This window comes from Simochromis diagramma, unplaced genomic scaffold (assembly GCF_900408965.1).
Source record: "Simochromis diagramma unplaced genomic scaffold, fSimDia1.1 OVJJ01000302.1, whole genome shotgun sequence".
Taxonomy (NCBI): domain Eukaryota; kingdom Metazoa; phylum Chordata; class Actinopteri; order Cichliformes; family Cichlidae; genus Simochromis; species Simochromis diagramma.
The window spans coordinates 4,009,761-4,033,940 of NW_024386792.1; the positions used below are offsets into that span (position 1 = coordinate 4,009,761).

The 24,180-nt window shown below is 44.4% G+C and overlaps 1 protein-coding gene across 4 annotated transcripts in view; it reads left to right on the top strand.

Annotated features, from left to right (window-relative positions):
* Positions 1-24,180, top strand: part of znf827 (zinc finger protein 827) — a 76,028-nt gene that overhangs the window by 18,346 nt on the left and 33,502 nt on the right. Inside the window, exons 1-5 of one of the 4 annotated variants that reach the window (XM_040023870.1) lie at positions 1,193-3,906; positions 4,808-6,082; positions 8,712-8,884; positions 9,110-9,605; positions 16,982-17,260. In XM_040023870.1, coding sequence (XP_039879804.1) covers positions 3,780-3,906; positions 4,808-6,082; positions 8,712-8,884; positions 9,110-9,605; positions 16,982-17,260 — 2,350 coding nt within the window. In that variant the 5' untranslated portion in view covers positions 1,193-3,779. Of the gene's footprint in view, positions 1-1,192; positions 3,907-4,807; positions 6,083-8,711; positions 8,885-9,109; positions 9,606-16,981; positions 17,261-24,180 lie in introns of those variants that run through there. The other 3 variants (XM_040023869.1, XM_040023872.1, XM_040023871.1) reach the window with 3 other exon arrangements.

Here is a 24,180-nt window from a genome sequence, read left to right on the forward strand (position 1 = left end):
AATAGACACACACACACACACACACACACACACACACACACACACACACACACACACACACACACACACACACAAATGGAGATTCCTGGATTTATTCGACAGATTAGTTTTGAAATGTTAAGCCAGGTGTGTTTTTATTTGTGTTTTTTAGTACTACACAACAAATGCCTTCTTTTCTCACCTCCATCGCCTTTGCTTTGAATAATGCTGGCATTAAATTCAGTGATCATTTTTATTAAAATCATTTGGACATTATTTTATCCATTAAACAGATGTTTAAAATGATTTCCAAGTCAACTGAAACAGAAAACATTGACATCATTTTTCACACTGTTGCCACTTTTCCCCCCTTTTGTTTTGGAACCGAGCTGGAATTTTAAGAAGTCCCATTAAACAGCCCTGCCCCTGTTTGACACTACAGATTATTTTAAGATTGTTAAGCGGTGGTGTTGCTTAACATAAAGGACAGGCACAGTCTTACAAGTTCATTTAATGTAAATAGGAGGCATACTGTCCTGTATGACATTTCGCCTCAGTAATCACTGGTATTGCCTGTCGCCTTGTTGGTTGTCATGTTTCATCAACTTCCTAATGGAAACAACACGATGAATAAACTCGTTGGAGTGATGGTCATGTTGCTCCTGCAAAGGAACATCAATATTCAACCGATTTACAGATGTGTCCTTACTCTAAACACATGACACCTTTCTTTTTTTTTTTAAACCTTTGATTTTATATTCAAAAATGGGAAATGGCAAAAGAGCCAGGATCTGGATTTGTAAAAATTTAATTGATTTTTTTTTTTTTTTTTACATTTTTAATATAAGATTTGTCTGTTTAGAAAGGTACTGACTTACATGTGTTTTACACTTGTTGACGTTGAATCAAAAGTAAGTCTAATGTTTCTAATAAATGTCAATGAAGTATTGTGTTAACATTCGGTTAAATCATTACTCCTGCAGTCTTCTCTTGCTGTTATTCTTCTTCAAAGTGAAAACTTTTATAAAATTAGTTGGTGTTAGGAAAAAAAAAACACGCATGAAGTAAAGTATATGACAAAGTGGCTAACATCCTGGTTACACAACTGAGACTACTTTACTGATTACAGGTAATAATGAATAACGAAATAAGTAATTTCTACTTCTTTTTTTTTTTCTTAATTGATGGGGGGGGGGATTTGACATAGATCGAGCAAGTGAGGGTTTGTGGAAAAAGGAAAGGGAGGTGATCCTGATCCACTGTGTTCCAATTAATGGAATTACCTTCCTCCTTGGGAGGACTGTTAGTCATTTGCAGAGACGTGAAGCAGTCAGTAGTGCATCTCTCCCACCATATTGTCCTGCGAGCACTAATAAGGCAGCCCTGACCGCCGGGCTTGCTCATTAGCATAGCCCGCGGCTGTGGCAACCCCCGCCAGGGTCCAGCCGGACACTTAATTACTGCCCCGGCTCCTTCTTCACCACATCCATACTCCCTGCCTTCCTTCCTATGGCCTCACCCTGTGCCCTACCTCCTTAACCCAAGCACACATACTACCATGAGCCTCCCAGTCTTAGCAGGAAAGAGAGGCTAATCATTTTGGTGATGTAAATGTGATGGCTCTAGTCTCGGTATGTTGTGACAGTCTTTCATGTTATTTCACTTTGTAGGGCTTTGCGGTCAGCAGTCTGTGCGATTTTTAGTGATTCCCTGACCTGCACTATCCTCCTCTCTCTATCTCTTGTTCCTTCTCTCTCTCATTCTTATATTAGCTCATGGGCACGACTCTCCTTTTGACATCAGCGCAGTATTGATGCACCCCCGTCCAACCTTAATCGGCTAATGGCCTCCTCTTCTTGCCTGCCCAGTCAGATCAGCCCCTCCCTTTTCGCCATCTCTCCATCCGTCCCTTCCTTCCTTCACTGTCCCGTCTCCTCTCCCCCCCTACCCCGTTCAGGCCTGGGGTCGGGGAGGCCAATATTCATGCCTGGCTAAGCAACAGAGTAGCTTTGTGTGTGTAAGAGAGAGAGGAAAAAGGAGAAGGAACATGTTAGTCAGCAGCCTCGCAGAAGTCATGTGGTCGGTGACCTCTTGACCTACCTTTTACTCTAGTGTCCTGCTCTTCTCTCCTTTCTCTAATTCACACGCCTTCCTTTTATATATTTGCTTATTTTTTTTAACTAGTGATCTTTCTGTGCGACAAGGTTAGCTGAAATATAGCTGGCACACGGTCTGTACGTCTACATCTGAGCACGAAAGCACACACATGCGTGCACAACCCTCTGACCTGGAAAAGCCTCAGCCAAAATAATCCTGCCAAGTTCACAACTGGAGATTGTTGACAGCTCTGTGTGGTGAAACAATGAACAACTCCACTACCTGGAAGGTCCAACTGTTTTTAGCTGTAGTTACGGGCTGTGAGCCTCCCGGTTTCTTCCTTTGACAGGTTAGCACAACAAATTTCTAAACGCTGTACATGAAAATATTTTTATCTGCTCTGTGTGCATCTCTGGTCAAGCTCAACACTGTTTATTCTGGGAAGTCTTGAAGCCTTTGGCCCTCCCTTTAATGGAGTCTCAGGCTGGACTTGGACCCCTTTATAGGTCTGTCTTTGTCTGTCTATAATAAGGTGGCGCTATACATCTCAGTGGCCCAGAGAGAAAACTCCCTCCCGTTTTTGCCAGTGAATCATCCGTGTGTGAGTGATAACAGATCCAGACTGCTGAGCACCCCGCAGCTGTTTGTCTCAACATGCAAGTCATCCCCGCCATTACACCGCTAAATGGTTCCCTTTCAGTGGCAGACACTTGCCGCCTCGGCCAGTATCTCCATGCCTCCATCATCAAACCAGCCACCGTTGAGGAGCCGAAGCAGTTAAATGTGTATGTCAGGGGAAAAGAAAAAAAGGAAAAGATAATCATGGGCAGGACTTTAGCAATTAAACGTGTGTTTGTTCTTCAAAGAATGTCTCCATGTGTACGATGTGCATGTAGCAGTAGCTGTAAGTACAGAACTGGCATGAAGGCCCCTTAGAGCTGGTCTGGAGACCATGACCTTGGAAAATGTCATTCTGTCCACAGGGGTGGCTCGCCTGTGACACACAAAGCCATGGTAGTGAAGTGCGCACTGTAGCACTCAGGCAGAAGCCCAGTGGCTTAGTGTTGTGTGCAGCTGCACCTAACCCCGAGGTTTAAGATTGAACTTAGGCAGCAAGAAAGTTCAGCCTCAAAGCTGAGACCTCGGGTCAGTAATCTAGCGATTTCCCTCTAACCACATTACAGCCATTAGTGGCTCTTGCTGCTTTTCGCATGTCACATGGAAATGGGTCAAGCCCTGCCCTGCATGACTCACTGGCTCCTTCTCCCGCTGCCTCCCTTTATTCCTGTTAACCCTACTCCGGTGGTAAAATGGCTTCAAGCGGCATGGTAAATTGGGTTCACAATCGGTGCATTTTGGTGTTTTTCATTCACCTTAATAATAGTCTCAACAGACAAAGTGTCACACGAGCTCGTCAGTGCCATAAAGTGCGTCCTGTAATATCTTGTCAAGGTGAAGGCTACTAGGCATGTGGCTATAGGATGTTTGGAAAGCACTAAGGCTGATATTATAAGGTGACCCGTTGCTCTGCTTTTTGACATCTTCCTCTGTGTTACTGTAAAACGTAAGAAAGGAAGTGGGGATGTGTTTGAGATGAGAAGATATCTGGAAGTGTGCAGGCCCTGTTTGATATCTGTTGCAGAAGGAGAGTAGCGGTCACAGCGGGTTGTGATTGTGGTCACCTTTGCGGACCACAGCGAGCCATGCTGGCCAGATGTCAGCCATCTCTAATGATCCCTACAGGTTGCTGGGCTGGGTTGCCTGGCAACGATTTTGCCTTTGCCTGTAAACAAAGAGCGGACCCACCGGGCCTCAGCGAGGGTCGTGAAGGTGAACACAGCTTTGGTGTGCTTGGAAATGTATGTTGGTGTGTAAGACATCTTAAATGATATTTTCATTTTTGAGTGCCTGCTCTTCTAATGAATCTCAGCCAGTTCCCTTTTTTGTTAAATGTTTCGTGAGCTTTGTGTGTTCAGTAACCCAAAGAGGAGGTGTCAGTTTTGACATTTTGTTTCACCCGGGCTTGGTGCATTTGACATATTCTTATGGAGGTTTGTTAATATGTATCAGGAATATTCACTTTTCTTTGTTCGCCCTTGTCTGGCAAGCTGTAATGTTTTGCTTATGAATATTGATACATGAAGTGTATATTAATGACCCTTGGTGACCTTAACCCTATCCTTATTGGCTCCCTGGTGGTATCCGCAGGCTCATGAATATTAATCTAGTTCTGTAACCTCCATTACCCTAATCTTTGCTGTCTAGCCTCCCAGAAGGACCCGTTGTCATGGTAACCCCTTTACTAGGCTCTTCCAGACCAAGGGTGGGAAAAATAAGGTTTAAAAAAAAAAAAAAAGACAGAAAAATCTAAATTACTCAAACATCTTGGATGTGCCTTGTGACTGTATTAAAAAAAAAAAAAGAAGTTGAATTTGGGCTTTAAGTCTTTTTAGTTGTCTGCCTGCTTTTTCAGCTTTTAAAGGCTTTTTGACTCCCATTTAGGATTTTGCATTGTGTAGTTTGCTAATCTCTGCAGTGTAGAAGCCGGACTGTGAAAGCTTAACTGTCTAATTGCTCTTAAGCATCATAAATGTAAACCTAAGTTAGAGCTGTATGGCAATTGTTTAGCTGTGAAATAATCATCAGTCTTAACTGTTCGCTAAAGCAACCTTTGCCACAGTACTCACACACTTTTCATTAATTCTTCCTTTGGTTTCCTCTCCTCTTCCAGATGTGGACAGCAATGAGGAAGGGGGGCCTGATGGCACTGCTGTGGAGGAGGAAGGCTGGTTTGGGAACGCCTCTGACACGCGCTCAGAGTCGTCGTCTTTTGGAGACACCCAGGATGAGGTCCTCCTGCCCAGGGGCTCCTCTCCCGACGAACGACCTGGAGTCAGCGCTGGGTCTGGGGATCATGACACCTGCGGAGGTGACAGCTCGCTGGGTTGCCCCACGCCTGTCCATCGTGCCTCTTTGGAACTTCTTGGACTGGATGGAGGTGCATTCTCGGCCCAGGACACGCTCTCGTCTGTGGTATCGTCACTGTACGGCGAGGCAGCATCTCGAGCCCTGGGAAAGCCCCTCAGCAGCAACCTACGGCGCCTCCTAGAAGCTGGGTCGCTAAAACTCGACACCGGGGAGCTCCTGGGTCGGTCATCACGGGGAGGGGCTGGGGGCGACTCTCCTCCAATAGGTCTAGCCCCACCTTTGACACTCTCTCCATCTTCCCACCACGCCCAGCAGTTAAGTGCTCTTGCCCGAAAACTGGCCAGTAACAACAACAACAGTGGCTCAGCCTCACCGGCCTCCACAGCTCCTTCAGCCACCAACATCAAGCAAGAGCCCCTAGACCCCTTTAATTCTGTCACCCCAAGCAACGGCAGTGGCTTTGTATGGGCAGGTGTGGCAGATAAGTGGCCCCCAGCCAGCTGCTCCACGCCCTGCGGCTCCAGCCTGTCCCCGGACTCTGCAATCCAGAAGTTAAAAGCAGCAGCCAACGCTGTGCTTCAAGACAAGAACGCTGTGGCCTCCTCTTCAACGACATCTTCCTCCTCATCCACCTCTGCCTCATCTGCAGTGCCCACCCTGGGTGGGGGTGGTCGAGGAGATGATGTGGTGCGCTTCGATGCCTTTAACTCTCCGTTTAGCCCGCAGTCGGCTAGCTCCACCCTCGCTGCGCTCTCCAAGAAAGTCAGTGAACGGAGCCAAGCCTCGTCAACGGGCAGTGCTGCTACGGACCACCAAGCAGCGAGTTCCTTCCTCTCACTTGTGTCTATGACCTCCTCCGCTGCCTTGCTCAAAGAGGTGGCAGCCAGGGCAGCAGGAAACCTGCTGGCAGAGAAGAAAGACGGTTCCCCCTTGGCAACTACTGGGGTCCTCCAAGAGGACGTGAAGCCCCTGTTGGACAAGAACCAGAAAGCACCCACGCCCTCTACACCCAATCAGAGCCTAGAGTTGCTGTTGCCCTCTCCTCCTAAGGGCAGAGGGAAGCCCAGCAACCAAGCAGGTAATCTAAAAGCACAATAAAGGACTATAATAAGCATGGGAATCACTATAAGCATAATGAGATTAGTGAATTAATTAAAATAATGGTTGCACCAGTACGGTACAGTACAGTAGGTGCATAACTCCATATTTCTCTACTTAAAATATGTAGTTTTTTCTTCTTTAGCAAGAGAGACTTGCAAAATTATTAAAGTACACTCAAGTGTTAGATTGTGTTAAACACACAATCTGTCTGCTTAAAGTTAAACAAGACTGCTATGGATGAATGTGCAAGCTCGTCTTACTGCAGCAGAAAATAATTCACGTCTTTTGACTGTCAGTTCAGTTTCTACATTTCCCCAGCCATCGTGTGGCCAAACATACAACACTATGAAATTCAAAGTCACACCGTTAGCAGTGCTAAATTATTACTTCGTTCTAAGGATGACTCCAAAAAGCGCGGACTCGTGTCTCCTTTCCTTTTCGTGTAGCAGCGGCAGGTTCGCATGTCACCAAAAAAAAAAAAAAAGAAATGCCGGCGGAGAAACAGAATTGTGAACTTCGGTGACATGTTTTCTCTAGTTTTGTAATGGTTTTGTTCTCACCTCACTGGCGCTGAAGCAGTGTGTAGTGTAGCCTCAGCTTAACTGTCAGCCGAGCAGAGAGCATAGCCGAGAGAAAACAGCTCTGGCTGGCCTTCTAGTCTGGGAAATGGTCTGTGGGCTCGACGGGGGGTTCCGACTGAGACCTCACTGCCTTCCCAGACCAGCTCGTTTGTGCTCGGATGTGCGTGCTGCCAAAAGGGGGCCGTCAGTGTGTGCTCGGCACAGTGGGGAGCCCTGGAGTCCATATCCATCTCAGCAGCCTCCTCCTGGCTTCATACCCCACTAACCAGAGCCCTCTGCACTGATCAGCACAGCAGACTTAAGGCCAAACACATCATACTTTCCACTGACTGGATACAGATGCGTGCACTCTTTTTTTTTTTTTTTTTTTTTTTTTTTTCCCTCCCTCACTCTTTCTTCTCTCCCTCGTACACGCTGTCTCTCAGTTACTTACAAATGGGCATGCAGTATAATCTGTAAGAGCGTGCTCAGATGTAGACGTGTAACCCAAACAAGGGTGCACACACACAGATCTCACTCTTGGACAGGCGGAGAGATGGCTTCAAAGTGCAAGCTCCAGCTAAGTAGTCTTAAGGGAGAACAGAACGTTTTCAGGGAGATGGATGGGCACTTTTGAGGGATTGTGTCGCAACCCCGCCAAAACTAAAATGGCTGGATCAAATTGACTTCAGACAGATGAGGCAGTCGATGTAATATTCTGTGATCTGCATGCTAAAAAGGGGTCTGCTCTAACCCGGCATGCCGTCAAGGTCGAGCAGCACTGTAAAAAAAAAAAAAAAAAAAATGCAGGTAGTTGTTTGGTCGCCAGACTGAAAAATGTGACCTTGATTATTGACTGTCGTGTCTTGTTTTATTGTAGACCCTCGCTAGTTCTGCTATAAAACAGTATCACGCTGGCATGCTGTGCTTTTGTGTTTTAGGAAGAATCGACTCCCGTTTTTCTAACACGTGATTAGGCTTACACATGTTAAGCACTAAACACACACACGCTGCCTCCTGGTTTTATTTCTGCTTTGTTCGCCTCAACTTAGACTAAGCACAAGTCATTTCTGCATTGTGATCTCTGCTGTGCTTGGAGAGGTTGGGCCGCAGATGGTGGTTTATTGTTGCAAATAGGCAGTCTCGAGGTTTTACACCTCAGGTCAATGAATGGCTGAGCACAGTAATTTCACCAAACACTGATTACCAGATGTTTTTCAAGGAACGGCACTGGAATACTTATGAAGCCATCCTGACAGGCCCTTGTAGAATTTGTAATGCAATCATGCCTCTTTCTAATAAGACCAATTAAACAGTAATGGATGCCGGATATGAAGCCAACAACAATAATCGAGATACTAAAACATGCTAGAGTTTTTTGCTTTCATTGTTCCATCGCTTCCAGCTGGTGTTTCTCTCATGATAGTTTTCATCATTAGGTGCGCAGACGTTGTCTCTCGCAGATCTGATCAGTGTCTGAGTAACTCCCTTATTAAAGAGGGGATTTGCATTTCTTTACAGTGGGATTGTCAAACATGGATCCTGCGGCTGAGAACAAGCCCACCGAACTGTCCATCCCTGATCCGCTAGGTGGCTTTGCAACGTATGAAGATTGTCGTTAACAAATCCAATTTGTTTTCAGCCAAATGCACTTAGTGCAGTCTTAGTGCAGTGGTGCCGGCATTATTACATACGGACCCTTTGAGATCAAATAGGATCAATACTTTAGGCACGCTTGCTTTACAGTAACTATCCATCCATCCATTCGCTTCCGCTTATCCTTTTCAGGGTCACGGGGGTGCTGGAGCCTATCCCAGCTGTCATAGTGCAAGAGGCGGGGTACACCCTGGACAGGTCGCCAGTCTGTCGCAGGGCTAACACACAGAGACAGACAACCATTCGCACTCACAATACTCACTTACAGTAACTAAATGCTTTGTTTAGCCATCCATCAAGTCCATCAAAATCTTGGGACTGGATTTTGCCTCTAAATAAAAAAATGAATAACAGAAAAATAAAAATAATAATTCTTTGGTTCCCATCAAGGCTCTCCTGAGGATGGTGGCAAACCATTCCAGTGTCCTGTGTGTGGCCTGGTCATCAAACGCAAGAGCTACTGGAAGAGACACATGGTCATCCACACAGGCTTGAAAAGCCATCAGTGTCCGCTGTGTCCCTTCCGCTGTGCTCGCAAAGACAATCTCAAGTCCCACATGAAGGTTGGATTTTATTTTTCTCCTCTCTGATCTGATCCCCATACATGTCATGTTTGATCACTATTTAAATGTTTACATTTCTCTTTTGCATGATTTAACACTGTTGCGGCTCACAAAGAAATGTAGAAATAAAGCAAAAGATGTCCTAAAGCTGTCCTCCTGGCGCCATGCAGTGCTGGAGATAAGGAGGGGTTTGACGCTTAAACCTGTCCCCATTTTTTTTCCCAGGTACATCAGCACCAGGACCGGGGTGAGACGTTTCAGTGCGAACTCTGTCCCTTTACCTCCTCCCGTCACTTCAGCCTGAAGCTTCACATGCGCTGCCACCAGCACTTCCCACGCACAGACGTCAAGGTGAAAGAGGAGATCACCACCGACACGGAGGGCGAGGGCTCCCTGATGGGTGATGGCAGTTCCGCAGACATGAGAGCGACGGAGGTGTCCCCGCTGCACTCGGACGCTCAGCAGCAGACGTCCCCTCCAGTCGAGGCGTCCTCCAATCACGTCCACATCAAGGAGGAGCCACAAGAGCGAGACCTGTCCGTGCTCTCCCCTTTCAGCATCTGCAGGGACCGTGCCAGCAGCAGCGCCAACTCCCTGGACCTACCCGGAGTAGGGGTCGGAGTCGGCGTCAGATCCAGCCCCAGCGCTCCGACCACAGCCTCCTTATTCAGCCCTGACATCACTACCAAAACGGCCACTGACCTGCTTATGAAGCTTTCAGGTTAGCATAGATTTATTTTTTCCTACGTTAAACGAAAGCTTTTTTTTTATAGTGCAGTCTTTACAGTGCTGCATTTAGTTAATGCTGTGCAGAAACGCATAGAAAAGCAGCTCACAGACGCAGCGGTGGTGTAACTCCTGTAATCCATAATTGCTTTGTTTATTGTGCCGCTTTCTCAGCTTGACTTTTTAAACTTGACTCACTGCAGTTGCACTTTCATCAAGAGTTTTTCAGTTCTTCCAAACTCTCATATGAAGACATCGGCGCTGATCTCCAGCTAGATGTTGTCTCCCCTTTGCCTTAAGTTTTGTTTTGATTCTTCATTGTCACCAGAAATAACATTCGTAAGAAGTGTAAACACTTTTTTATGCTTATTGTCTCAGGTCAAGGCTGCAGAATGTCTCTGAGCTGTTTTATTTTTATTTATTTTTTATTTTAAATGGCTTATAAAAACAACGAGAACGTAAAATGTCTGTTAGTTCAAACATGCGGGGAATAGAGAGTTTTAGCTTTTGACAGCAGCACGTACACCAACGCATCTCAGGCTTCTTTTTTTTATTTTATTTTATGGGCATTAACATTAGAAAACATTTAAAATTCCCATTGGTGTCATTCTTTAAACGGTGAAAAGAAACGTAACAGTTCACACTATGTGCATCTAGTCGCACTGCACAGATGGGTTTTGGCATATGTGACTGAGCTCTTTAACTTATTGAGCGCAGAAAAGGTGGTGTCATAATGTCACATGTATTCAAAGTAATTTCAACTATACTAAAGGAATTCAAACCTTTTAATCATAGTATACTGTAGTGTCTTATACATCATACATACATCATCCATTCATGATTTGTTTGTGTACCATACATTGTGGTACCCACACGACAATAGTGGTTTCTGATCCAGGTTTTGGCCTAATGTGTTCTTGCCTGTGCATAGGTATTTGTTATATATACTCTGTATTGCTATCGAAAACATAATGTAGTGAACTGATACAGCATCTTAAAATATTCCAGTAACATCAGTTTAAAAAAAACAACCCCTAGCACAGATGACGCTGAGATAAACACGGGAAGGTGAGATCTGGGCTTTAAATCCATATTCAAAAGCTGACACATTTCAATGATTGATACACAGAGTTTATGCATAAGTGAGAAACTGTTGGGCCCAACACATCTAGCTCATTTACTCACATCCTCCTTCTGCCCGATTCACTGCATGGGGCTAAGACTGCTCAGAAAGCCTTTTCTGAGCTTTTCCTGTCTCTTCTGTTTTTTGTTGTTGTTGCTTATGAATTGAGGACCCTGTCGGTAATGACTCAAAACATCTAACATACATTGCTGGTAATCGGGCAAAGCGCATCCCACTGTACGCACAACCAGGGTTGGTAGCAGCAGAATGGAATATATACAGGAAATTGACTTATGTGCCACTGTGACGCTCTTAATGCTTTATCTACTAGGAGTAACCCTTGATGCTCTTTCCTGAACTGAGTGGTTTCTGTCATATTTCGGTCATGTGACTGGGTTTGTATCACCTACCCTTGGAAAAACCTGGAAATTGTCTTTATAGATGTACACAGAGGTGTCAAAACTCATCATTGCTGGTACGAGGGAGGTCGTCCAGTGTGGTATTTATGGGGGAAAGGGCAGAACCTTAAATCCAATAGCACAAAACATGCAGTTCATGCAAACATGCATGTTCTTAGTTAGTCTAAGTTTTGGAAATTGCAGTTGTTTTTACATATCAATACCCAAGTAAAGTTTCAGTTTTAAAATCATTTATCCAGTCAAACAGCTCTCTGCAGCTGGGCACTGATTAACTCTGCAAAAGCAGTCAGGGACTAAATGATTTGCTCAAGGGTACCTCGTCAATAGTGGTCAAAGAATTTATTTTCCTCGCCGGCATCTTGTCAGTTGTCACGGTTGGTGACTAATTGTAGATTCCTGGCGTCTTCCTCCTGCTTTTCCTTGCACGTGTTGTTATTATTACTGACAAATTCAATTCCAAATTAGCCAAAGGGATAAACTGAATATTTACACAAGCGGACTTAAAGATTGTCGTCTAAAATAGAAGACTTCATATTGGCTGCTCTTGATAGGAAGTTTGTCCTTTCCTTTATTATTTTCCTAAGCCAGCTATGATACTGCACTTTCTTGAACAAACTTAACAAACACGCTGTTCCCAGCCGTACGTGGCCCGACCCATGTTTAGATGCATTTCACTGTGTTGCAGAAAATATCAAAGGATGAGCTTGGAGATAATGGCAAGATTGATGGAAAAAGGTTGACCGGGGTTCAGCGCCAGGGTCGAGGCGACGACTGCCACTCTTCCTCTTAATACTGTGTAATTAGATTGAGATCTTGAGAGTAAGGATGGGAGGGGAAAAAAACCCTGGGAACATTAGATTAATTAAAAATTTATGCATAATTCATAATTAAAAAGGAATTCATAATTTGAAATGATTAGCGCCCTCAGCGCCATCCTGTGACCCCGCCAGGATGCACGGGGACTCGGCTCGGCTTAGTTAACTCCCGCTCGATCTTGCACGCCCCGGCTCCACATGGATGCCCCCTGGGTGCCAGTTGCGCTTCACTCCCAGACTGCACAATCAAGCCCAGGCAACTCCCAGAGGAGCCAAGATGGCTCCCTGCAATGTCAGCCCAGTGTCAAGTGGCGGACATCTTAGTCGGGGCATCATTCAAGGAGAGTGAGGCAGGATATAAAAAGACAGGACGAGAGGATGTTGAACTTGAATGCGTGATGATGGGCTTTAATGAATACCACTTCTTTGATCACAAAGTTCTCTCCCTTTGTTGGGGGGCGGAGTTAAAGAAAGGAGGGTTATGAAAGTGGAAAGAAGTGGGCTCAGATCTTTATGAGACTTACCCATGCCAAGGAGCAGCCAGGAAAGGAGAGGTGAGGAAGTTCCTCCTGGGACCTCTAGACTCTATTTCTTTTGACCTCCCTGCCAACCCAGATTGAGTGCGTACACGAGCAGCTCATCCCTCCTGCTTTTACACTGCTGTCTCAGTGCCTCGATCCCACAAGGCCCTATGGAGGCGGGGGCGGGGTATTAAAAAGCTGCAGAGGGAAAAATAAAAAAAAAAGAAAAACGGGGAGAAAAATGAGACAGATAAAGTGACAGCAAGCAAAGGCGGAGGGAGTAAAAGGCAAAGAGGGAGTTGCATTGAGTTCCCCAGGCATAAAAAGCCAGTGAACTCTCAGTGACCTCTGACATAATAAGCATATCTCTTTTTTGGGGGGGGGGAGTGGCTGCCCTGCTTTCCGTTGAGTGTTATACTGATACCCTTTGATTTTTATCCTTGCACACTGACACAACCGTTAGCTATCCGGTGTGATCCACATTTTGATTCAGAGATGAAAGCCACAGAGGCACTTTGAAATGCACAGCCCCTACCCTGTGCCCAGTGGACCCCGAGTTAATAATGACAGCGGGCACTGCACACCCTCCGAACACCCCCTCCACTCCCACCCCGCTGCGGTGACACAGGCACAACGTGCTTGACCCTGGCTGGGTGTGAATAATTGGTGTGCGGGGGGGGGTTTATAGGAGGTGTTGCATCTGTCATGATGCTTCTGCAGTTGTCTTATTTATGCGTTTCCTGGGAGAGCGACTCCCATGTGGTGCTTGGGTACAGTAATGTGACGCAAAAGCAGAATTTAGACTTGTAAAACATGCCGTTTGTGTGTCATCCTAGCAGGAGATCGAGGTTTTTTGTGTGTATTTATGCATATTGAAGGAAAAAAGTATGCAGGAAAGGTTCTGTAAGCCATTTTTTTGGAACGTCTCATGACAGAGAGTCTTTTTGATTCCCTTCTTTTAAGAATGTCTAGATTTAATCGTATGTGTCCCCTGCTTTCCAGCTCTGCATGAGCAGATACAGGCAGGTCTTTTGTGTGTGACCTCTGGTCCATACATCCCCACTGCAGCCATCAGTATCACTGTCCGGTGTCTAGCACACTGTCAGCTTTTGTTGGGTTCTCAACCTGCCCCATGTAGCCCTGTGCTTTTTTTCTTTCTTCCTCCTCTTGTCTGGGAAAAAAAAAAAAAAACAGCAGCCAATTGTCAGAGGGGGAGCAGGCCGGCGTGACAGAGGTGGAAAGCTAATGAAGTTATTTGACGGCAGCCCTGGCCACGGAGCTAGAGGTGAGGTGGAGTGGACAAGCGCCTGGCAGTGAGACAGATGAGGCGCAAGAGAGAAGCGTAGCGAGGGGGAGAGAAACGGGCAGGAGAACGGCGATGGAAGTAGCGTTGGTGGCAGGTGTCAGAAGGGTGTGATAACACGGAGACAAACTGATAGCATCGTCAAACCTGAGCTAGAACCAGCGCAGGGAGCTGACACTGGACATTGGTGCGCGCATGCACAGACACACACACACACACAGTCACGAAACTCACATAAGCGAAGCCCAGTCACCCAGAGATGCCCATCTCCTCCGCGAATCTGTGCTCACTTCACAGAATGATCTGCCAGGGACTGGATGCTCATGATGCTATTGTGATTGTGAATTTTGACAGACAAAAGGCCAAAAGTGTAAGCTTGGTGGTGTTGTTGGCTGAATAGTTCCTGTTGGTGCTCTGCGCTGCCTTTTTTTTTTTTTTTTTTTTTTTTTTTTTTTTTTTTTTGTTCTTGAGCCATCAGCTCAGAGGAGTAAAAAACAAAAAACTTGCCTACTGGATTAGGCTACTAAATTATTCATTGGGATCTGTAACATAGATTCTGAGTGGAAATGCGCTCTATTTATAGCAATCCAAAAGGTCACAGGAGTGGTGTGACTTTGTGTGTGAGTGCACGTCCTGGAGTTGTTTTTGTTCTCATGAGGCCGCCGAGGAGAAGGATTCGAGAATCCGAGCTTGTGTTTAGTATTTATTTGTCAGTGGTTTAAGCGCAGCGACTGCCCGGGGTTTGAACGCAGCATGACGAAGCAAACGGCAACACAAAGTATGGTTAAATGTGAGTTTTTGTTTTTTGTTTAATCTGTGTTTGTAAGGCGCTGACCAAGTGCGCTGTCCCTGTCTGATCCGACATGGCCCAACACGCTTCTAATTAGAGGACGTCCTTCCAGGTGCTGACCAGGTTATACTTAGCCTGCCCGCTGACATCTGACAGCATGACATTTCCAGCTGGTGCCATGTGCGACCCTGCGCCACTGCCCCCCTGAACTTGAAGGTCATCGCCCCACCCCCATGTCCCCCCACCCTCCCCTCCCTGCTGCTGCTCACCCTGTTCCTTCTCAGCCTCTTGAACTGCAAGCCCAGCCCTGCCATTGTGTGGCACTGTGGCATCACAACATCACATGGGTGGTCAGAACGCCAGCACCTGTCCCCTTTCCCTGCCCTGTATCCCCTGTCCCTGAGCCCTCTATCCCTCCGGCATAGATCATCATTAATCAGAGGGGCCGGGGCCAGCGCAGATTGATGATGTGGGCAGGGGGCGGCAGGCCTGTGGCGGTTAGAGATGTTAGGTGAGACGATCGGGTGAGGAGCGGAGCAGATCTCTGCTGGGGCCAGAGGAGACTGGACAGCAGTCTGCCCAAGAGTGATAGCCTCTCTTATAGCCATGCTCTGTGTGTGTTTGTGTGTGTGTTGCAGATTGAGTGTCCATGCTAGGATGTACAAGCTGTTTCAAACTGTACAAGTGTCAGGGGTTGTGCCAGTAGATGTGAAGATGTGTTTGTCGCTGCACCACTCGACATTAGCACAGTTGAACAGTATTAGCATTCAAATGGAAAAATGGAAAGCCAAATTTGGTGTGGCTAATTATTAAGTTGAACTAGTGATACCTGCATAGCTCCTTAGCAGGTACTCAACCGTGGTGTCTGCTGGAGCGCTCGCAAATTGATTTATTGCAGATTGCAGTGATGTCCTTCTACAAATGAGTTATGTTGCTATGGGGTAAAAATGACATTATATACCATCTTTATTTTTGTAACTTATGTCATGTTTGGTTATCATAGCAACGAAGCTGCTTCTTGACTCGCATATGAATTTGCCCCACATCACAATGCCACTATTGCAGATAGTGCTCACAAGTCACATGGGCTGATCTCTTTAGATTTTGAATAAACAAGATCAAAGAGCATGTAAACTCGGCTTTTTCACTTCATGCAACAGCGGGGGATTTTGATCCTTTAATACGTCCAATTAAGTCCAGAAGGCTTTGTAAGTTTTCAAGTTATTGTGTCCTCATAAATCAAACGAATATTGTGCAGTGCATTTTTGAATCATTTGACATAGTTAAAAAAAAAAAAAAAGAAGAAGAACAAAACTATATTTGGAAATGAAAATGGCTCTAGTGACATAAAAAGGTTCAGTGAGGGACCTAGAGGAAGTGGTTTTTAATTTTGTGGCCAAACAGTGTGACTTAAATTTAAGTAACTGAAGTTTTGTGACATTGCACAATAATCTATTTGTTAAAAAAGTCCTCAGTACTCGCGTTCTTTCTGAAAAATGGTATAGTGCACCTGCACTTAATTGGTAGACAGTGGTATCCTTTAACCTTCTGTTCCCACAGCCCTGTATTAAACAGACGTGACGTGTCTTTCCACTAACAGTATGGTATATTTTAGGCAATATTTTTAGCTCTTCTTTTTTGTGTCTGTTAAAGCAGTTTTTATTTCAACCATTTTTCTGAGCCATAACCTGTAAAAACCTTCGCTTTAGCACAGGGAGTAGTGGAATGTGCTCAGAGACACAAAGAGAGGCGCTTGCCCTGCTGTTCTTTTCTTGGCGGCTATCGGAAGTTGCTCCATGTCTAATTATTAATTATTCATCTAAGGCGGATTAGATGTGGCCCAGTTTCTCTTGAAGATGACTTTAGAGCAGAGGGATCCATGTGACAGTTCAATCCCTAACCTAGGCTACACACAGCAAAGATGGCAGATAAGACTTCGGCTGATTGCTATCAGAACTGCTGGAATTATTTCATGTCCAATTATTTCATGTCCCCTCATGAAGGGGATTCAGATGATGTCAAATGCAAAAGGAAATGAGGAATCCAGACTTAAGGTTGAGAATAATATGCACAGAAATGAATGGGTTGGGGAGAGGGAAAGGCTCTGTGAGGTAGAAAAGAAAGAGAGGAGGAATTCTGAATTTGTTGTGGATACCCATAAGACGAAATGAGATCATAAGATTGCGCCCTGGTTTTTTCCCCCCATATCGCGCCAACTGTTGGCCAGTATGACCTGTGATATCCCATTGTGGAAAATGTTGTCATTCATTTGTTTTTTTTACATTTTCACAGTGCTGCGTAAGTGACTTCAGCTTATGAAATGCATGTCAGGTGTTTTGGTCATGGCCTTCTTTGGATAATCACTTTTCCCTCTGATCTCTTTTGTCTTCTTGGCTCCAGCGGCCAATCAGAGGGAGACACTCAAATCTCCGTTCCAACTGAAGGAAGAGCCCAAAGTGGAGGAAGCACTGAGCCCGAGACCATCCTCCCAGTCCCAGAGCCAGATCCAGCCAAGCTTCCCTACGACTTTCAGCCCAGACGGGCCAACGGTGGCTGCAGCAGCCACAGATCGCCCAGGGTCGCTGAAAGCAAGAGAAGGAAGCCCTATGGCTAAGAACAGCTTGCTGAGCCAGGATATCAACGTTAAGGTCGCCTCTGAGCTGCTGATTAAGCTTTCAGGTAGGCTGTCTGCTTATCTATAGAACTGTAGAAATGCAAAATGAGCTTTATAGCTCTCAGATCGGTCTTTGCAACAATTGGCACAGTTCTGTACCCTTAAATCTATGCAAAACACTAACTCTGTGGTCTTCAATATATATTTTGAATTCTTGCACTGTATTTCGTGAGTTTCAACAAAGCAGTTTCTGCAAACATACATATTTAAAAGAACAGTCACCACTGCAAGTAGTTCTAGGAAAGAACAGGTCACGCACTGTTATCTTGTTATTTATTGTACCAGTTGGCTGTTTATGTTCCAGATCAGCTTGGGAGGTTAGATGTAGGCCAAAGGTTAAGACGCTGACTGACATAAAACCCAAGCTAAAACTGAGGAGAGTATTATGGACCTGCAGGGGGATAATTGTCTTCGTTTTTTTGAAGCCTCTGTTTCACTTTTATTTTGTCTAGTGTCTTCTGCTCTGATGTCCCCCCAAAACAAGGCCAGCAAATGGCAAATTATATAATATTATATAACCTTGCTTGCATTGTTGAACTTAAACTCAACCCTGACTTGCTCCTTGTTCCATGTCAGGCAGTTTAAGAGCAAGAGTTTTGACATGAACCACGTCTCAACCTGTGCGGACCGCTCTGACATCATGAATTGCAGCGTGATTTAGCCTTTTCCTCTTCTGGTTCCCTGCCCAAGGAAGCAGAAGATGCAAACCTGATTCCTTCTTTCGGAGTGTGTGCGCTGCTGTGCTTAGCATTACATAAATGCAATCATTGTTTTCAACGTACTATACGGTTTGTATCACGGGCTAAATAAAGTGTTAGAGCAGGTGCTTTTTTTAAACCTGCATCAGAATCTCTACTGAATGCCAGGTCCGGTTCAAGTGTGTTATGGACAGGTGTTTGTCCACTGTGGGCTGCTGGAGTGCGTCTCTCAGGCAGTCAGGAATGAAACAGGCTGAAGTATGCACCGACACAGCTAGCTTTTCCAACTACATATGAGCAGAGTGATTCTTTCCTTATTGATTGCTTAATTGCAGTGCTCACATTATGTGTACAGCGCAATTGTTTTTCCTTTACAAGTATAAGAGGAAGACAGGCGGTGCAATCATAAAACGTACAGTGTGGCACACTCGTGCAAGTATGCATCCACACAAAGAAAACAAATGGCTGTCTGACGGTGGCGCAGTGGGGTGTTGCTCCATCCGTGGCTCTTCATCCTGTGCCAGTACGTGCACGCTTGACAGACACCCTCACACACACCGGTTGCCATTGTTCTCTCTGGGTCGACTGGTGTTCACAGTGACTCATGCTGGCTGGGAGCTCTGTGATAGTACACGTGTGCTGCTCCAGTGCCTGCCCCCAGGTCACGTTTCCGTGTGTGTGCATGTCTTTGCAGAAGACAGGGATTACATGATTGGCCTGTGAGTGTAAACAGAGAAATTGAGACAATGCTTATGGGCTTTATATAATTCCTTCACTGTACTCCCTCTACCTGTGCTCTTTGTTTCATCACTGCTCTTTCTCGTCCCTGCGCTGACGTTATCCTGACAGTTTATTTGGGCTTCAAGCGGCATGACCAGCATTTATCCCCTCCCGTTACTTACACTAGCTCTGCAAGGTTGACCTAGGTTAGGGAAAGATGCTGCAGCGTTCATCCGTCCGCTGGCTCCCTCTGCCCCCTCACACAGTCCTCGGAGCGCAGTGCCGTCCATTGCCATGGCAACAGTGGGGGCGGTAGATGGAGAGGGCTGTCTAGAGTGACAGCCTTGACAAGAGTCTGGACCCTCAAATGACCCTGGGGGGGGGGGGGGGGGGGGAGGAAGGGAGGAAAAAGATGGTGAGGAGGAGGAGGGGAGGGAAGCGGGTAAAGGTCATTGCCGTTACAGTCACGTGTGATTACGATCATGAGGTTCAAGGGCATCTGCACTGTAACCTTTCTCTGTCCCTCGTTAAAGGTCAGGCCAAGTACACAATAAGCCAGTGAGGGTACTCGGAATAAGGAAAACGCATCTGGATTTTAGGTTAAAACATCCTTGTCTGTCTGTTAAAGTGTTTATTTCCACATACTTGTATGTCAGTACAGCAAATGGACACAGCCTAATTAAATTTCATCTGCTCGGCTTTCCTCGACCATGGCATTGGACAGTCGGAGCAAGTGGGGTTGTCATCATTACTGCCCATTGTGCTGTAACATAAGTTGCATCATCCCTTTAACTAGGTCACATCTTCTCTTCGCGCTCTCTCTCCCTCTTCCTCTCTCATCCTTATCAAACATTTGTTGGTCGTATATAGTCGCCTTGCTAGCGCTACCTCCCCCACATCTGTTTAAAAACCAGGCTGCTGGTGTCTGGGGGCTAATTACGCCAGGCTAAATAGTCCCTGGCGCCAGCGGCTAACGTGTCCTAGCAGATGGGCACTGGTGTTGCAGGGCAAGGGGAACATGGCGTCACAGGACGGGAGGGGGAGAAAAGGGGGGGCGATGTAGGGCCCTAGGTGGTGCCCTGGCAGACTGGCATCGTGTGGGTAACAGCCGTGCCTCCCACTCACCATCCAGCCACCCTCACCATAGGTGTGAAATCACACTGTACTCACTTAACTCATTTTTTTTTTTTCTTAGGAACAGGCCTTGCATCTCCGAGGACATTTTACGGGCCCTCTCCCCTCTCTAGTGCTCGTTACTTTGCTAATAAAAGTTGCATTAAGCAATTTTGACCACTAAGGAGCAGAAAGATTTAGAGCGAGCAGTTGACAGCAACACCCTTTTAACATATGAGGTTAGTTTTATTGTTGTTGTTATAGAAAGCCAGACTGTATGCACTCACTCTGCAGGAAAAGGGACAAATGCATCACACTGGAGCCTGTTCCGATGTCCATTCAATTTTAGCTATTAATATTTGCTGGCAATTCCCCTGGTTTGGTCCACCACCTCTTTGATAGAGGGGTCGCTGTGATTTTAAAAGCTGTAAGGTTGGGCTTTTTCATCTGTGTAGCAGTATCAATTAACTGAATGTTAAATAATAAAAAAAGAAGCCTTTTCAGCTTTTTTCCAGTAGTAGCGGCAGATCTTGTAGCACTGGCCAAATCTAATTGATTGATAATTAACAGTCAGCTTCACCTGGCTTCCTAATTAATGGACTTGACACGATTATCTCAAATGCAGCAGCTACAATAACATGATAATGTTTAACCACAAATGTGGAACTTAAAGAAGGTTGTGGATTTGTTTACCTGGAAGAAATCATTTTTCAGTGATAAAATATTTCAACTACGGTTTTGTGGAAACGAACAAACAGTTCATTAATTTTTTTTTTAATCCAATGAAAATCTCATTTTGACAAGCAAGCTTTTTATCCTCTTTGATTACATACATGGATACAGCTGACAAGGGACTTTTTCCGTTTTTCCTCTTTAACTAAAATGTCAACAGATGTTTTTTTCTGCAGAATTTCTTCACTGGTGATGTGTTTCAGGATTTTTGTCCATGTACTACACATCTGGGCTTTCATTCAGTTCTTTCACAACCCTCCTTTTGTTGGTAGTTTTTCTGTTGTGGAGATTAAGATTATTATTCTGTTAAAAGAAACAGATGCCTCACAGGTCATCGACTGGCAGTTTCATTAAACAGTCCAGCATGCTGACCTTTGAGTCAGAGTTTGGAAAGTTTGAGTGTATGCTCTTCTTTTTAACGGCCAGCCTCAGATATGGAGACTCTGGTTTACTTATCTTCCTCTAGATCATCCCGCTTCTCTTCTGGTTAGAATCAGTTTGGTTGGTTATGTGAAAAATGTAATATACACCATAAACAATCTTTTTTTTTTTTTTTTTGGCAGTTTCCTACATGGGCTGATCTGCTGTGGGGGGTTTTCTTACAAGACTTTTTGGACCTTTCTAAACTATAATTGTACCCACAGAGATATTGAAATAGCTGAATGTATGGATTCTTTTTTTCTCCTTTTTTTTTTTTTAGCAGATCAATTTTTAGGGAAACAAATTGTTCATTCATGCATTTTCTTAGACCAGGGGTGGGCAATTCATTTTCGTAAGAGACCACTTGAGAAACTGTTGTGGAAGACAATAAGCTGAACTCAGTTGTGCTCAATAGTAGGGCTGGGCGATATATCGAGTTTTTTTTAAAAATATTGATATATTTTCATACGAGATATAAGATGTGACAATATCGTTTATATCGATATAGCCTATGTTACGTTATAATTATACTTGTGGAGCCGCAGGTTTGCCTCTCTTTCGTCCACTTTTGTCTCTACGCAACGTTACTCGGCCTCGCCTCTCCTTCACTGAACACAACTCCCCCTCCCCCATAGCTTCACCTGCAGGCAATGACAAGATGAAAGCGGAAAATCTCCGTTAGCGAGTTACCGCGGATCGTCCCGTGCGTGGGGCTGGACGGCGTCAACGTGTTAGCGAGCTAACCGCGCTAATGAGCTAACCGCGCTAACGACATACAGCCCGGAGGAGCTGCACGGCCTAAAATCCTTTCATTTTCTCAAAACTCGACAGTGCGCCTTATGTATGAATTCTGGTTGTGCTTACTGACCGCGAACCGATTTTATGTGGTACACAGCGCTCATCAATCTGTCAAAAAATGTTTTAATATGACTTTGCTAAGCTACGGAGCTGCACCACTTGATGGATTGTCGGAGGATTACGGCTACCGGGGAGGAGCCTCGCGGAGTGATACGTACTGTGCTTCAACGTAATATTACCGTACTGTGTGTGTATAAGGACCACAAATGGCACCTGTTCAGAGACGTGGTGCAGCTGTGAAATCTGTCTCTTTGTTATTATGCTCAGCGTCTATTAGTTTACATTTTGACTGCACAATTGTGAGCTTTTTGTTATGCACAAAAACAACATTGTTTTCTTTTATTTATGGACCATGATTATTTAATAAATACTGATAATTTATTTTTAAGTAATTTCTTCATGTACATCTACGCTGTATGTAAATAAAAGTGCCCGTGTGACATCTGGGACACAGTGTGACTAAGAACTCTCTTTTTGTTCTTAACTTATGGCTTTAAAAAAAAATATCGAGATATATATCTTATATCGCCATCCAGCTAAAAAATATCGAGATATGAATTTTGGGTCATATCGCCCAGCCCTACTCAATATTAATTTATATTAAGGTATCTTCTTATAAGCTGCTACTGTTACTGTAAAAGTAGATGTTACACTTTGTAATGTGAATGTGAAATGGGCGTACTAAAAATGCCAACATTGTTTCACTATTTATTCAACATTCCCAAAAACAGTTTTGAATAAAATGCGCATTTTCTTTCAATGACTTTATGCTATTGCTATTTTGCTTGTAGTTTTAAGTGGGAAATCTAGTCTGTTTTAGGCTTAAACTATTTAAAATTTGGTTCATTGTATGAGTAGAAAAGCAAGGGGCAGTCACAACAACAAGTGCAACGTCTGCCTTCCTTTCAGAGAGCTCTATTACTTTTCTTCTCATAAAACTCTCAAATTTCTGCTCTCAGGTCCCATATTCTTTCTATCTTTAATGGCACCTCGATGAGCTACCTGACAGCTGTGTGGTAGCCTGTGTCACCATGTTCAGTCTCATCCTAGTTCAAAAGTAAAGCAAACTGTCTGTGATTCGGTGTTCTTGCTCTGATTAAGTAAACTAATTTAGTAATCAATTTCCATGTGGTTAATTCTTAGCAGTTACTTACCGTACACCTTTCAGGTGATATTTCAGTCACTTTATCTTGTATCAGTTTCTAAAGTCCAACATTTTTCCCTGTCAGATTTGGACCTCCATCCGTTGTAACACCATCCAGTTTGTCCTATTTCAGCATGAGCCTATCCAAGCATGTACTTGTCATGTTTAGTCTCATGAGATGATTCAGACACGGCAATCTGCTCTCCACAAACGAAGTACACGCTTTCACCTCATACTTCAGTCAATAAATAATTACAAGTCCAAGTCTTGTTAAAAAATATAGGTTGTGCATTAATCTTTTTATTTTGTTTTAGGGTTTGTTTGTTTTTTCATTTTTCCAGCGCATTTAGAGAGAATCTGCATTTTCATGCAGACATGCTAATTTAAGTTAGAAATAGCAGCCCTTCAAAATAAGAGCAACAATGTTGTATTATGATTTCCCAGAAAATCATAAAAAGAACCTCTCAATAAATACAGTAAACCATTTTATTGGTGACTGAAATGTGACAAAGGCTACGATACAAGTATTTACATTTGTGTCATAATTTGCCATTGACTTGGGTCCAATATGGCCCACATACAGTGCCACTGTCTGCCACCCCCAAAAGTCTTTACAGGGCGAGAGCCTGGGAATTCTTTTAACTATCAATGTTATCCTGTTAAAGGGATCATTAGAAAACAAAGCATCCTCTACACCTACATATATAAAAAAAAAAAACACACACAACAAAAAAACCCCGTCATTTGTTTATTTACTTACATGTCTGATCAGTATAATATTCATTTTGTTATAATGCATATTAGATACAAACATCAATACCTTTTATTTAAAAAGATGAGGTAATTTGAATGAATCCCAGCTTTGGTTTGGATGTAAAGAATGTTAAATATTTAAAACCTTTCCTCTTTCTAGCAAATAAGTAAATGCGATTGTAATTTTCTCTCGTCACTTGCACGTAAAAGGATTCACTGTTTACTCAATATAACCTATCACAGCGTAATGCCTAAGCACCTCATTCTAATTCAAAACACTGGCATTACTGTACGGTATTACTTTATATTAAGCTCTACACTGTTCTGGCAGTGTCCTCACTGTGCCTCCTCAGTGTGGCCGCTCGCTGACCTCTCCTACTCCCGCCTTCCTACTTCCATATTCTGTCTCACTGGCTCCTCATCACTGCCTATAAGTTCTATTTACAGAAATGCAGAGTTGATTCCTTTTGCCCCTTGCTGGAAGTGT